This window comes from Taudactylus pleione, unplaced genomic scaffold (assembly GCF_031769625.1).
Source record: "Taudactylus pleione unplaced genomic scaffold, aTauple2 ptg000450l, whole genome shotgun sequence".
In the NCBI taxonomy this organism is placed as follows: domain Eukaryota; kingdom Metazoa; phylum Chordata; class Amphibia; order Anura; family Myobatrachidae; genus Taudactylus; species Taudactylus pleione.
This window is the reverse complement of record NW_028284852.1, coordinates 33214-49299: the sequence shown is the minus strand read 5'-3', so window position 1 is coordinate 49299 and position 16086 is coordinate 33214. Positions and strand designations below refer to the sequence as shown.

The following is a 16086-nucleotide window of genomic DNA, read 5'->3' as shown; positions in this document are numbered from 1 at the left end:
CAATACAGCAGATTGTGTGTTGTTATACTGGTCTGCGGTTGGGAAGTAAATATTATTCTGCACATACTACTGTACCAGTCTCTCTCTTTCTTCTTTCCTTACCCAATATACAACCACATTACACATACATACATAGATACAGCAAATAGATGTCCTGCTTCAGATTTGGATGCAGTTGCAGCCGCTGGTGCACGTGTTTGCAGTTTGGTGGAGTTGATAGTATGCACACACTAGTCTCAGCCTTCCCCTCGTGTACTCACGTGTTGAAATATGCCAACACTGAGACGCTCCCTTTCCCTGCCTGTGCCGGGTGTGACACCACTGGGAGTTCTGAGCAATCCACCATCGCTTGCACCATCGACACTTGTACCAGCCTATTGGCGGCGCAGTATGGCCGTCTGAGCTTCGGCTAAACAATGGCATCTGTGGCTGCGGCTCTAGAGAACATAATCGCTATCACTGTCAATGGTTTTGTCTCACCATTTGCGATACCATCGGCTCCATATGCAACAGCGTATTTGTGCCTAGTCTCAGGGTAACGCATGCGCCATAGGGGCTTTCACAATATTTTGCGCATGCGCAGTAGCAAATAATCACTCAACTGCGCAAACATCGGCATTGCGTGCAGTTAGCGTCCAGCTCTCAATCAGGTCCAGAAGGTTAGCGCTGGCACCATAACCTCTTTCGATTGACGACTATTAAGAGGCAGGACACCTCATGGTCCAGCAGTGCCAGCAACCTGCCCCATCCACCTGAAATCCCAGAGGACAATAACTCACCTTTGTTGCACCACCCACTCACTTGCCCTCGGATAGCAGCCAGAAAGAAACGTGGTGATTGGCAACCATCGATGTTTCCAATCCAATGGTGATACACGAATGCAGGGCTTGCGGTGGCTACCACCTTTGTATACCTCTTTCTGATGGCTGCCGCTGGGAAGGAGACGCTCCGTGCCGTAGTAAAAACCAGGGTTCAACCAGACTCATGCCCCCTGTGTCGCTCCATCCTCCTGCCCCCTGTCACTCCAGCCTCCTACCCTCCATCACTCCATCCTCCTGCCCTCCATCCTCCTGCCCCCTGTCACTCCAGCCTCCTACCCTCCATCACTCCTTCCTCCTGCCTCCTGTACTCCATCCTCCTGCTGCGTCACTCCCTCCTCCCAACCCCATCATTCCAGCCTCCTGCCCCCCTGTCACTCCAGCCTCCTGCCCCCCTGTCATTCCAGCCTCCTACCCCCCTCTCACTCCATCCTCCTGCTCCCTGTCACTCCCTCCTCCTAATCCCTTCATTCCAGCCTCCTGCCCCCTGTCACTCCAGCCTCCTCCCCCCTGTCACTCCAGCCTCCTGCCCCCCTGTCACTCCAGCCTCCTGCCCCCCTGTCACTCCAGCCTCCTGCCCCCCTGTTACTCCAGCCTCCTGCCCCCCTGTTACTCCAGCCTCCTGCCCCCCTGTCACTCCAGCCTCCTGCCCCCCTGTCACTCCAGCCTCCTGCCCCCCTGTCACTCCAGCCTCCTGCTCCCTGTCACTCCCTCCTCCTAACCCAATCATTCCAGCCTCCTGCCCCTGTCACTCCAACCTCCTGCCCCTGTCACTCCAACCTCCTGCCCCCTGTCACTCTAGCCACCTGCCTCCCTGTCGCTCCAGACTCCTGCCCCTCCATCACGCTGGTCCCCTCAACTTACCTTCTTCTGTGACGGACTGCCTACTCCTCTTCCTCAGTGGCGCAGCGTGGAGGAGAGACAAATCGGCTAGGTGCATGTCAGGAGACGCGCCTCTGTGCAGAGTCGCTGGGTTATAGTGCCCAGTGGCTATCGGCTAGGGTGGCATAGCCGGCGCTGGTAGGATGACTTAGCTACGCCCATAGACCACAGCATCCGGGGCAGTAGCCTTGCCAGCCCGTCCCAGCAGGGCACTCTTACCCAGTCTTTTTTTAGTACTGTTTTGTTCCAAATTGTAAAGTGCAGAGGAAAATGCCGACCCTAGAAATATCCAGTGCTCAGCGTGGTCCTAGAGATGTGGTGGAACTCACCCCCCTTGGCACTTCATTAGTAAAGGGACAGCGTGTGCTGTAGGCGCGCACCAAAAAAGGGCGTGGTCTCAAAAGAAAGGGGTGTGGTCACACAATAGTATTTCCAATTCAAATTAAGCCACACAGTAGCACAATCTTATTCACATTACACTGCACATAGTGCCCCTGATTCACATTAGACCACATAGTAGTGTCCCTTATTTATGTTATGACACACAGCAGTGTCCCTTATACACAATGCCCAGAGCAGTAGTGCCCCTTACACATAATGCCCACAGCAGTAGTGCCCCTTTTGCAATGCCCACTGTAGTGGTGCCCCTTATGCAGTGCCTCTAGTAGTGGTGCCCCTGATGCAGAGCCCACAATAATGGTGCCCCTTATGCAAAGCCCACAATAGTAGTGCCCCTTATGCGAGCGCCCGGCAAATGGAGCCTTCCTGCAGCGCCGGGCTTAGGTGGGCCGGAGGAGCCGGAACTGGTTCAGTCTCCAAATAGAAAAGTGACGTGACACAGTTCCGCCCCGTTTCAGCCCACTTTAACCCCTGGAAATATCTGTTCATAAATAAATGTGAATTGTGGGTAATAATGTCCTGATTTGTCACTCTAAGGTGACTCATTAACATACCAAGTACACAGCACACAACCATATCTGTATATAATCATTACGGGCAGAGTATATGATGGTTTCATTATTTATTTATTATTTAATATACTGAGTGTGTTACTTTGTGGTGCTGCGATCACAGAGAACGAGACTCTGCGATACGGAGAGCTCACTGTACAGCGGGGAAACACTTCGGGGACTGTGTGAGAATCAAACAAATGTTTTATCATTTTTTTTATGGTCTACACAACACTAGAATCTCTGCTCGCTGAAGTCAGTCCAAAAACAAACAGCAGTTTATGTGTTTAATTAGCTTGTAATTGCTTGCTAATCGTCACAGACAGCACAGTGTTACTTTAGTCCTGTCGCCTGCTATCTGCACAGAGCCTGGTGTTTAATTGTAGTGCTAAATGGATCTTTATTATTTTTAATATAGTTAATTTAGTATTATCTGGTCCATCGATTACTATTAAATGATTTGAGTGCATGTAAAGCCGCCCATTACGGTTCTCATGTACCCTGCCCAAACATCAGCAGCCAATGATATACCGAGATGTTACTAATTTTACGCTGCGTTCAGGGACATCTTATAAAAAAGTTTCATTTTCTAGGCTTAATTGGAAAAACAAAACAAAGTGCTACGTACAATCTGGTTGCTGTAGACGACACCACAGTTCTCTCTGGAGTGGTTTTCATAAATGTCTCGAGATATCTTTTGTGCGGCTCATTTTTCAACAGTGGGTACACAGTGTTTTACAGGTAGGTACTGCTGGGCGTGGATTACATACAGGCGTGTACTTGCTGATTTAAGAATGAAACATACACTTAGGGCCTGATTCAGCAAGGAACGCAGTTGCACATACGCACGCAATTGGTCGATTGTTATGTACCGCGCACGCATATGCATCGCACTGCCCATGCGCAAACAAGAAGTTGCGTTCTAAACTGTGATTACAGAGGCTACGCAGACCTAGAGCAGAGTAATTGACAGGAAGTGGGGGGTGGTCTGCCGAACGCAAGCGTGCCTGTTCGTTGCAGGGGCGTGCATAAATTATCCACTGCGTGGCCATAAGCAGCCATAGCGCTGATAGCGTGAGTGGCTGTTCGCAATTTCTGAGTAAGGTCAGCGCTTGTGCAAGTGTGCATAAGGGTTCGATGTTACCGATTGTTTCGCTATGTTCCCCTAGTATACGGATGTGAGTAAGGGGAAGTGGGCTTCCTTATGTTTGCCTGCGATCACAATGTGGATGCAAACATTTAAATAGCATCGCTGATATTAGGAACTGCGTATAAGCAGAATTGCGATCCGTAGTGAATCAGGCCCTTAGACAAGGGAGGTGTCAAAAAAATGTCAAGAATATAATGTTTTTGCTACATTTGCACTATTACATTGCTATTTATTTAAAATCATTATGTGTGACCTTGCGGCGTCTTTACACCACCCTCGCACATCTTGCTTGGTTATATTAAAACCCATACTTGCCTAAACTTTTTTTTTTGCGCAGTGGGAGGGGCAGGGCCTTGAGGTCATCACACCCCACCTCCAACCTGCAATGATATCATTTGCGTCAGAGTGCAGTGGTGGGTGGGACTTGATGATGCAAATGACACAATCACCCCGCCCCCTGAACGATGACTCAGAACGTCCTGTATTATAGATGTAATCCCAGTATCTGTCCTCATAGGGTGAATCCTCCAGTGAACAAGTGTTTAAGGGATTTCTCCTATGTAAGACGATGGTATATGTAGGAGATGGAACATAAAAACTATTATGCTACCTGTACCTTCATCGTTACTGTGGGCTGGATTCAGAGTTGTTTGCAGATCACATAGCCGCTGCGTCTTTATATGCAGCGGCTGTATGATATTATGGTAATGCCGCAGGAGGTGCCCTGTGTAACTAGAAGCCTCCTGCCGGCTCTGTGATCCGATGCTTTGTCCGAGGACGTAGCCATCGGATCACCTTAGTGAACATCGGCCATCTGGGTAACACTTAGGGTACACGGGGGTTGGGTACAGGATGCCGGCTGTCACAATACCGACCAGGCTAGAATCCCGACGAGGAGAGGTGAGTATGCTGACCTAACCCCTAACCCTGCCCCTAATCCTTCTGCCCGGTGCCTAACACTAACATCCCCCTTCCCCAGTGCCTAACCCTCCCTCTAGTGCCTAACCCTAACCTCCCACTCCCCGGTGCCTAAACCTAACCCCCCTCTCTCCTTAGTGCCTAACCCTAACCCTCCCCCTAGTGCCTAATCCTTCCCCTAAGCACGATACTTAGCTGGTACCGGTATTCCGATAAGTGTCGTGCTTCCAGATTCGGCATTGCGAACGCCGGAATCCCGGCTGTCTGGATCCTGAACGTATCCTGTTACTCAGGATGGCTGCGAAATTTACTCAGTGAAGCTACTTCGGGAGAGGCCCGTTTCTGGGACGCTGACAGTCACCGCCCCCTTCCCTGCTGGCAAACGGCCGCAACATGTCAATCATTCTGCAGCTTATAGGGCACTGCGCAGTAGAGATCCTTCGCATGTGCCCATCAAGCTGGGTTTTTAGCGGGTAAAACCCGGTAGCACTGCAGTGGAAACAGTTCTTACCCGGGTTTTCTTGACTCAGGTAATTGCAAAAGCAGCTGATTGGTCCTTCCAGGGTGCTGGCTGCTGATGTAATCACCCAGAGATCAGAGGAGATGCCCGAATAAAGGATGTCATTAAAAATGTCAATAAATAAATAATAATAATTAAATAATAAAATAGGAATTAAATAAATAAAAAAAAAATAATAATGACATCCTTTATTATTTCTTATTATTCATTTTTTTCAATTTATTTAATTCTTATTTTATTTATTATTTAATTATTATTATTTATTTATTGACATTTTTAATGACATCCACACTTAATGACATCCTTTATTTCTTATTATTAAGTGTGGATGTCATTAAAAATGTCAATAAATAAATAATAATTAAATAATAAATAAATACATTTAAAAAAAAATAATAATAAGAAATAATAACGGATGTAATTATTATTATTTGTTTTATTTATTTAATTCTTATTTTATTTATTATTATTATTTATTGACATTTTTAATGACATCCACACTTAATGACATCCTTTATTATTTCTTATTATTAAGTGTGGATGTCATTCAAAATTACCTGAATAAATGCCATTTTTAATGGCATCCACAGGTTTTGGTGGGCTTACCCGGGTTCAGTGGAAAATGGAGGTGACCTGGGAAAAACCCGGGGCAAGGGTGCAGTGGAAACTGGGTCTAAGCCAGGTTCGACCTGGGAAAATTTCTGGGCAAAAAATCCTGGGTCAGACCCGGGATTTCTATGGAAAAGTGGTATAAGATTTAACGCATTAAACCTAAAAAAAAATGCTCATTCACTGGCAGATCCACACCAAATGGATAACCGCTTAGTATTACTTTTCATGTTATAGATGTCTTACCTGATTGCTACAAAGTATTGGAATGAAGCCCAGGTGGCCTCTTTCAGTATATTGCCTGCATGCGCCCGCGTTACGCTGTTATATCTTTCCTTTACTGTATGTATTGAATGCCAATCATGTCTTGAGTGTTGCGCCCCTCTCTGTGGCGATCTGTCAACGTTCTGTATGTGTCTCCTCAGCATGCCCATACAAGTGGACAAGTTCACCTTCGAGAGCGTCTCCGAGCCGCCTGCCGACAGCCTGCACTTTGCCAACCAGAAGGAGATAGAAGAGGAGAGGCAGCAAGCGAAGGGGCTGGAGATCAACAACAAGCTGGGCATCCAATGGAAGATCATATCCTTTCCTTTATTAGTTCTCGCCCATGTAGCACCTAGGGCACAGCTCACAGCTGCTGCAGCATAGTACCAGAAAGCCAGGGAATCATCGCTGTAAAGAGTAGAATATTAATATTAGCTTGTCGCTGACATTAATTTTCCACTAAGAGGAAACCAAGGACTGTGCGTGGCTTTCTTCCACGTGAGCGTAGGGTAAAGAGCAGGCTCTATACATCCTCTTGCCGGTAAGTGGCTCCCTCCTGTTGTTCCCCTTCTTGTTATTGGTCAGTGATATTTGGCTTTGTCTGCCCTATTGTTACACACAGGTTGGGAGAGCGGCCACACGTGGGTGAAATATCCACTGCGGCACTAAAAGGGTTAACTCCCGTGCTGCAACACCATATTTGAAATATACAGGTGCTAGGTACCCATTGTAAATGTATAGCTGGCGCCGAGCGCCAAGTGTTAAATGTATTTTTAAAGTATTGTGGCCAGGTAATTAGGAAGGGTTCAGTTCGAGACGGCAGGGCTAGGAGAGGCACTTGCTTGTACTGCAGAGTGCTGGAGGGCTGGGAGAGCAGCGCCCAGTATCACCAGCACTGAAAGAGTTAAAGTCCCAGCGTGGACACAGGGGCTGATTCAGACTCGCTCGCAAAGCGGGTCGATGTTTGCCCCCTGCGCATGTGCGAGCCCCAGCGAGCGACTGACGTTCAGTCGCACCGGGGCTCGCTACAAGACGGGGCGGCTGTTGATGTTGATTGACAGCTCGCCCCGTTTTGTAGGCGGGGAGGGGGGGTGGTTAGGCAAACGCAGGCGTTCCCTTAGGAGCGCCTGGCGTTTGTTGACAGCCCTACTGACATCACTCGTGATGTCAATAGTGGACTTCCTGCTCTATTAGAGCAGGGAGTCCACTCGGGCTTACGAGAGCTGGGACCCTACCACAGGGTCTCCCCGCAAGCCCGATGGTCGCGATAATCACGACCATATCCAGCCCGCTCGCACAAGCTGTGGGTGGGCAACCACAGCTTAACGAGCGGGCAGGAGAAAAAAAAAATGTAAATAAAATCCCCGCCCTGATTCAGAGCGAGCGCTCGCAAACAGCGAGCGGCTCTGAATCAGGCCCACAGTTTAAAAGCACAAATACTGCACACTGTTTATAATAAACTGTATTAACAGACACATATTTTGCGGTAGAGCACTGCGTCTGATAGCAATTCATTGGTGTATAAAGCAGAGTATATTTAATAGTCTGTGACATGTTTTGTATTTAATATGTGTTTAAATGCGCTTCTTGGATATGCCTGTATAAGACATGACCAGCTTCTGTGACTGCAGGACATTAGATGCTGATAGTCATCTCCTAGCAGGAGGTCTGATGGATAGAAAGACCTGTGAACTCCAGGTGAGACCTGGATGGAAGCTTTCTGTGTGAAGGTGTGAAGAGAGTCAAATGGCCAAGTCTTACTTTGAAATGTCCCTGAGACTGTCTCTTGTGTGTCTGCACTTTTGGGGAAAAATGTTTTGTTTTTTTATGATTTCCTGGACATTGCAGGAAGACAAAAGCGAATTCTAATGCTGGATATCCTACATAGATATTTTGACACTGTTTGATAAATATATCAAGGGATGAAAGTAAATGACGAGTTCCTGTGGGATGTGAGTTGTAATTACATTTGGGATAGATAGTCTGATTGGTTTGTGGCAGGATTGCACCATGCTGTATTATGTTTTCTGACTATATATACCAGGGCCTGTGAGCTTGTATATGTGTACATCCTTGTATATCTTTGGAAGAACAAGACTGCTGTTTGATATCTGTATGCTATACCCCTTAAGGCTGAGGGAAGGGTCTTTTTCAAGACTGTGAGCAATAAACATCTTTGCCTGACTACAACTGCATCTGAATCCTGCGACCAACAGAATTGCGCAAAACGCTATTCCGTTCTCCGGCTGTTCTGGATTGAGCCAAGCGTCTCCAAAGCTCAATCCCTCTGCCAGCTACTGTGCAGAGCCTGGTCCATTGCGAGGGATCAGGAGGTGTGGCCGCAGTTAGCCGACGCATTCACAGCAGAAGCGGTTCCAGGTGCCGGAGGTAGGAGCCTGAGCACGTAAGAAGCGGTTCCAAACGCCAATGGTGGGAGTTTGGTGGTGGTAGCTATATATCCTCCCACTGCGCAGTGGGTGGAGTCAGTGACAGGCGGTCACCGACGGTAAACGGGAGTCCCTGCTACCCCAAGACCCATTGGGGATCAAAACCCCAATCTGTGATAGGTAGTCGGGCTGAGGCCATCTGGTCACAAGAAGCGGGATAGGAGATTGCAAAAAAAAAAATATTCAAAGCATACGAATATATATATATTATATTATTTATTTATTTTTTACTAACCAATCACGTGAAGGGAGCTTTCGGCAGTCATCTCGAAATGGCAGACAAAATTGGGAAATGATTACTGTCCTGGGGGAAATGAGATGACTTATTCTAGTTCAAAATGCATATAAAGAAAACGAATTGTCATCAAGAGATAGACAAATACACAATGCGTAGTAACAGTCAATGAAGGGTAGCTGTGAAATACAATAGTATCACCTTCGTATGGCACCGAGCATCGTTTACATAGTGCAGCAGCCTGGAGCTCTGTGTGTGATGTAATGGTGCGATTTATCTCTTAGCGCTTCTATCAGGAGACACCTGGGTTTGTACACACGTCCTACATTTTCATTATCTGAGCAAACATTACATGAAGGAGAAGTTATTGTTGTGTTTTCATTCATTGTTTTATGGATGTTACATATACACTATAAGGACAAAAGTATTCGGATGCCTGACCAGTACACCACACAGGGACTGTAATGATATTGTATTCAAATACATATACTTTGATATGGAGTTGGTCCCCCTTTTGCAGCTATAACAGCTTCCACTCTTCTTTTTCTGTGGGAATCTGTGGCCATTCATTCTGTAGAGCATTTCTGAGGTCAGGCACTGATGTTGGGCGAGAAGGCCTGGCTGGCAATCTCCGTTCCAGTTCATCCCAAAGGTGCTTTATGGGGTTGAGGTGCGGGGCCTGCAAGTTCCTCCACACCGAACTCATCAAACCATGTCTCTATAGTCCTTGCTTTGTGCACTGGGGCACAGTCATGTTGGAATAGAAACTGTTGCCACAAAGTTGGAAGCATAGCATTGTCCAAAATGGAATGGGATTGAAATGCCGGCGGCTAAATCCTCACAGCGTGAGCCCGACAGCGGCAAGTAAGTGATCTAACCCTCCCTTAGGGGTGCCTATCCTTAAACTCCCGGGGTATTGCCTAACCCTAACCTCCCCCCGAAGGTACCTAACCCACCCTTACCGCTCCCTAACTCTCCCGGGGGGTGCCTAACCCTAACCCCCCCCCAAAACCTAACGCTAACCCCCGCTAACTGTCCTAAACCTAACCCCCCCCTCCCGCAGCTAACAGGACGGGTGCCCCGGACCTACCTCATTCGGGCACGCGTCGTCCTGGATTCCGGCATCGACGCCTATCATAAACCCTTTGCCGCCATTCTGCAGTGGGGATTGTGACCGGCGGCCTTGCGCCTGCCGGTCACATAACTACATCCCATCCAAAATGTCTTGGTATGGTAAAGCATTAAGATTGCCTATCAGTGGAGATATTGTGCCTAGCCCAAACCCTGAAAAACAGCCCCATACCAAAATTCACAGTTGGCACAATGCAGTCATACAGGTAACATTCTCCCGGCATCTGCCAAACCCAGACTCGCCTATCTGACTGCCAAACAGAGAAGCGTGATTGGTCACTCCACAGTCCAGTGTTAGTGTGTTTTATACCACTCTATCCGGCGCTTGGCTTTGGACTTGGTGAGGTGAGGCTTGCATGCAGCTGCTCGGCCATGGAAACCCATTCCACACACTTTTTGTGCTTCCATTAATGCCAGTGGAACTTTGGAACTCTTCGGCTATGGAATCGGCAGATCTTTGGTGACTTTAAAGCGTCATAGCAGTCCTTGACCCCGCTCTGTCTTCTGCTTCGTGGCTGAGTTGCTGTTGTTCCCTAAACGCTTCCACTTTCTAATAATATCACTTACAGTTGACCGTGGAATATCCAGCAGGGATGAAATTTCACAAACTGTTTAATTGCAAAGGCGGCATCCTATCACAGTACCACGCATCCTATCACAATACCACGCATCCTATCACAGTACCACGCTTCCTATCACAGTACCACGCATCCTAACACAGTACCACGCATCCTATCACAGTACCACGCATCCTATCACAGTACCACGCTTCCTATCACAGTACCACGCTTCCTATCACAGTACCACGCTTCCTATCACAGTACCACGCATCCTATCACAGTACCACGCATCCTATCACAGTACCACGCATCCTATCACAGTACCACGCTTCCTATCACAGTACCACGCATCCTAACACAGTACCACGCATCCTATCACAGTACCACGCTTCCTATCACAGTACCACGCATCCTATAACAGTACCACGCATCCTATCACAGTACCACGCTTCCTATCACAGTACCACGCTTCCTATCACAGTACCACGCTTCCTATCACAGTACCACGCTTCCTATCACAGTACCACCACACATCCTATCACAGTACCACGCATCCTATCACAGTACCACGCTTCCTATCACAGTACCACGCTTCCTATCACACTACCACTCATCCTATCACAGTACCACGCATCCTATCACAGTCCCTCATCCTATCACAGTACGCATCCTATCACAGTACCACGCTTCCTATCACGCCACAGTACCACGCTTCCTATCACAGTACCACGCATCCTATCACACCACAGTACCACGCATCCTATCACAGTACCACGCTTGAAGTCACTGTGCTCACAAATGTTTGCAAATGCATGGCTAGGTGCTTGATTTTATACACCTGTGGCAACAGGTCTGATTGAAACACCTCAATTCAATAATTAACAGGTGTGGCCAAATATTTTTGTCCATATAGTATTTATGTATGCAAAGTGGCCCAATAGGCTTATTATTCCACCCTGTCTGCGGTCCCTCTTGCCATTGGTAACCTGCAGTTTTTGACCCCTGCTCCTGGTGCTCCCCGACCACCAGACATTGCCCGGCTGTAAGTGCCAACTGTACCAGCTGTAAGAGAGTAGTCTCGGCCGCCCCCAGGATCTTTCATCGGCACCTTGGAACCGTTTGCTTCTCGTTGTTGGTATAGCTGCTGCAGCACCTCTTTGCTGGCAGCTGTGATTGTTTTTTTCCTGAACATTGACTCAGAGTGCTGTAATCAATATAGGACATACGGGGACAGATTACAGTGTTAGCTCTTATCTGTAGGTTGCAGGAATTCAGCATATATTAGTTGTGGTGTGCACATGCTTTATGGAGAGTAGTGTTTATTGCTCAATAGTAGCTCTTAAATCACATTATTGTGATGTAGTGATGATACGAGTTTGGTGTAAAAGATCTTCATTAAAAAATAGCCAACGTCTAGATAGATCCCCAAATAGTAGACAGTCAATAATGCCTAACTGTGCCCCTATGGTAATTGCCTAACTCTAACCGTCCATCCTAGTGCCTAGTACTTACCGTCCCTCATAGAGCCTAACCCTCTTGTAAGTGCCTAATCCTAAGCCTAAAAAACTAAAAAAAAAAGTCCACAATTATTGTGTCGACCAGTTCAGTGTTGACCTTTTTGTACCATCTGCCTTCATCAATGTCGACCTTTTGTCCCTGTCTTCCTATTGACTGTCTACCATTTGATGTCTATCTAGACATTGTCGACCTTTTTAGTGTAGATCTATTGACTGGAACCCAATAACACACAGCCTGGATACACACAGACCATGGGGCTTTGCCGCTCTGTAATCCAGCCCCTGTCATTTTAAGCAGTCCAGATTTATTCATAATTCTTGCCTGCGAATCACGTTACTACATTGTGTTTAGTGACATGGGGTGGTGTCCTCAAACCGTCCATGCCTCCTCCTCCTCACCCCGCACCAAGTCCACCCTGGGATCTCTGGTTTTTTTGGCTGAGTAATTTAGCCCAGATTATTGCCTAGAGACTTGCTTTGGGGGTCTAGCACCCCCCTGTGATATCTGCTACAGATAGATGTTGGCCGTGAGTCGCCATTACACGCCCCTCCGTGCTGCTGTTTCATATCATACAACCATTACGATTTTCGCAGGACAGTCCAGCTCGTCAGGCACTGTCCCAACCGTGGGCTGCTGTGTCCCGCAAGAAAGGGGGGGGAGGGAGGGAACAGCAGAGCAGCTGCGAATCATTGCCTTGTGCATTCACTTGGTATCAATTTAGTGGCCTGGCAGCTCCTGGAGCTCTGGGCATGCCCCCAGCGTGCCAAAAACAGGGGCGTGGTTTGCAGGCCCGGCTTTTCCAAAAAAGCCATGACCCGATCTGCATTTGAAAACAGCAGGGATGTATGTATAGTGAAAGTCAGACTTGGCTTGTTCCCCTAGGCAACCTTCCTCGGAGGTTACCAGCACCGTGCCCCATCGTGCCGGGACTCTTCCTCGCTTCCTTTGGGACTTCTGGAGTAGAAATCATCTCATTAGTCCCAGTATAATGAACACTGGGGGACTCCAACCACATTCGGCACCTGCATAACAGCATACTTCCCGAAAAGCAGGACTGTCCAGCGAAAATCGGGACAGTTTGGAGGTTACTATACAGATGTGTCCTCATACACCTAGCCTCCTTGCACGTTAAACAGCCCTTCTAGTCTCGCCATGCCGTGGCGTGAATCGGTAGCGCCGAGCTTCTCTAGTGCGACTTTCAAATTGAAGGGAAAAAGACGCTACCACGTCACATGGCTCTCGCGCATTTTTGTGTAATGCGACTTGTAGCGCACGGAGGGTAGATGGATGTGGACACATCTGTAGCAGCACACCATACAATGTATGGAAAGCGTTTGTACAATGCAAAAAAAATAAATACAAAATAGGGGGAATTCCACAGGTGAAAACCGGCCAATACTCTGCAGAACATAAATGGAAATATTTTGCTCATCCCTCTTTGTGGGAGATAAAGTACCAACCAATCAGCTTCTTATTGCCATGTTGTGTTTAAAAAAATTACAGTTAAAAGCTGATTGGTTGATACTTCTTCTTTGGTTTGATACATCTCCCCCTTTGCGAGTAGGATGTTCTAACCCCCAACCCATTTATACCCTCCCCCTCATTTTGGTGTAGATACTTCTTTTACTTTCCATTCAGAAAGAGTTTTAATACATCATAGTAATGTGCCAGTAAAAAGTGCTAGCCGTCAGTAAACTTATTTTATTTTTATTTTTTTAAATTGACAGTAATGAGAATTTAAGGGTTGGCAGCAGCAGTATAGAGCCAATTTCCCGTGGGATGTATTGTTCTACTTTGGTATTGTACCATGTGATAACTCCACAGTCTGAGCTGTTTGCACTGTAAGTCACCTTCCCGTTTCCTGCTGCGAAAAACAAAAATTTGCCGCGTCAAGTGGTTTACACGACATAAGGAGAGCGAAGTGTTCAAAGGGTGTCTTCTCTGTCGAGTGCTGTATTCACATTGTAATCAATTTAGTTGGCTCTGCAGGTCCTGGCGGGGATGCCAGCGTGCTGTGTTCTAGTCCCCAGCGATCGCTCTGAGTATTTCGTAACTAAAAAAAAAAAAATCCTTTTAGTTTTTACAAGGAATACTGGCAGCTTATTGTGCTGTTCCCAGCATAGTCAGCTTGGGTCATCCCTGTGTACTCACTGAAATAAATTTTTCTATAGAATTTAACACTCCACACTTAGCAGTTTGAACAAACACTTCTGATGAGACAAACTTCCAGAAAGTAAAACTTTTCCCCTGGAATAGTGAAGTGAGGAGATCTCTCTGCCTGGGCTCCCTGTGACAAAGGTGGCAATACAATTACGGAAGGCCGGTGCTAGATTTTGGTACCTGATAATAGTGCTTGAGCCACTTTTACTGGTGTGATGACTTAATGGGGGCAGGATGCATTGAGTGGCAGGTTAGGGGCTGTCTGATTTGGAGATTGTATTAAATGGTTTTGCATGAAGTATAATTGTGTGTGTTGGGGAAGCGGCAGTGAGATTGTGTGTTGAGGAAGAGGCAGTGAGATTGTGTGTGTGTTGGGGAAGTGGCAGTGAGATTGTGTGTTGGGGAAGCGGCAGTTGGATTGTGTGTGTTGGGGAAGCGGCAGTTGGATTGTGTGTGTTGGGGAAGTGGCAGTGAGATTGTGTGTGTTGGGGAAGCGGTAGTGAGATTGTGTGTGTGTTGGGGAAGCGGCAGTGAGATTGTGTGTTGGGGAAGCGGCAGTGAGATTGTGTGTTGAGGAAGCAGCAGTGAGATTGTGTGTGCGTTGGGGAAGTGGCAGTGAGATTGTGTGTGCGTTGGGGAAGTGGCAGTGAGATTGTGTGTTGGGGAAGCTTCAGTGAGATTGCGTGTGTGTGTTGGGGAAGCGGCAGTGAGATTGTGTGTGTGTTGAGGAAGCAGCAGTGAGATTGTGTGTTGAGGAAGCGGCAGTGAGATTGATTGATTGTGTGTGTGTTGATGAAGCGGCAGTGAGATTGTGTTTGTGTTGAGGAAGCGGCAGTGAGATTGTGTTTATGTGTTGGGGAAGCGGCAGTGAGATTGTGTGTGTGTTTGGGAAGCGACAGTGAGATTGTGTGTGTGTTGGGGAAGTGGCAGTGAGATTGTGTGTATTGGGGAAGCGGCAGTGAGATTGTGTGTGTTGAGGAAGCGGCAGTGAGATTGTGTGTGTTGGGGAAGCGGCAGTGAGATTGTGTGTTGGGGAAGCGGCAATGAGATTGTGTGTGTTGAGGAAGCGGCAGTGAGATTGTGTGTGTGTTGGGGAAGCGGCAGTGAGCTTGTGTGTGTGTTGGGGAAGCGTCAGTGAGATTGTGTGTGTTGAGGAAGCGGCAGTGAGATCGCGTGTGTGTTGGGGAAGCGGCAGTGAGCTTGTGTGTGTGTGTTGGGGAAGCAGCAGTGAGATTGTGTTTGTGTGTTGGGGAAGCGGCAGTGATATTGTGTGTTGGGGAAGCGGCAGTGAGATTGTGTGTTGGGGAAGCAGCAATGAGTTTGTGTGTGTGTTGGGGAAGCAGCAGTGAGTTGTGTGTGTGTGTTGGGGAAGCGGCAGTGAGATTGTGTGTGTGTGTTGGGGAAGCGGAAGTGAGATTGTGTGTGTGTGTTGGGGAAGCGGCAGTGAGATTGTGTGTGTGTTGGGGAAGCAGCAGTGAGTTTGTGTGTTGGGGAAGCAGCAGTGAGATTGGGTGTGTGTGTTGGGGAAGCGGCAGTGAGATTGTGTTTGTGTGTTGAGGAAGCGGCAGTGAGACTGTGTGTTGGGGAAGCGGCAGTGAGACTGTGTGTTGGGGAAGCGGCAGTGAGATTGTGTGTTGGGGAAGCGGCAGTGAGATTGTGTGTTGGGGAAGTGGCAGTGAGATTGTGTGTATGTGTTGGAGAAGCGGCAGTGAGATTGTGTTTGTGTTGGGGAAGCGGCAGTGAGATTGTGTTTGTGTTGGGGAAGCTGCAGTGAGATTGTGTTTGTGTGTGTGTTGGGGAAGCGGCAGTGAGATTGTGTTTGTGTGTTGGGGAAGCGGCAGTGAGACTGTGTGTTGGGGAAGCGGCAGTGAGATTGTGTGTTGAGGAAGCAGCAATGAGTTTGTGTGTGTGTTGGGGAAGCAGC

The 16086-nt window shown here is 47.7% G+C and overlaps 1 protein-coding gene across 1 annotated transcript in view; it reads left to right on the top strand.

The window, feature by feature from the left end:
• Nucleotides 1-6495, top strand: part of LOC148505570 (trafficking protein particle complex subunit 9) — a 361954-nt gene extending 355459 nt beyond the window's left edge. The window contains exon 20 of the mRNA XM_088448050.1: nt 6273-6495. Within this exon, the coding sequence (XP_088304176.1) occupies nt 6273-6495 (223 nt within the window). The remainder of the gene's footprint in view (nt 1-6272) is intronic.
• The last annotated feature ends 9591 nt before the right edge of the window (nt 6496-16086 follow it).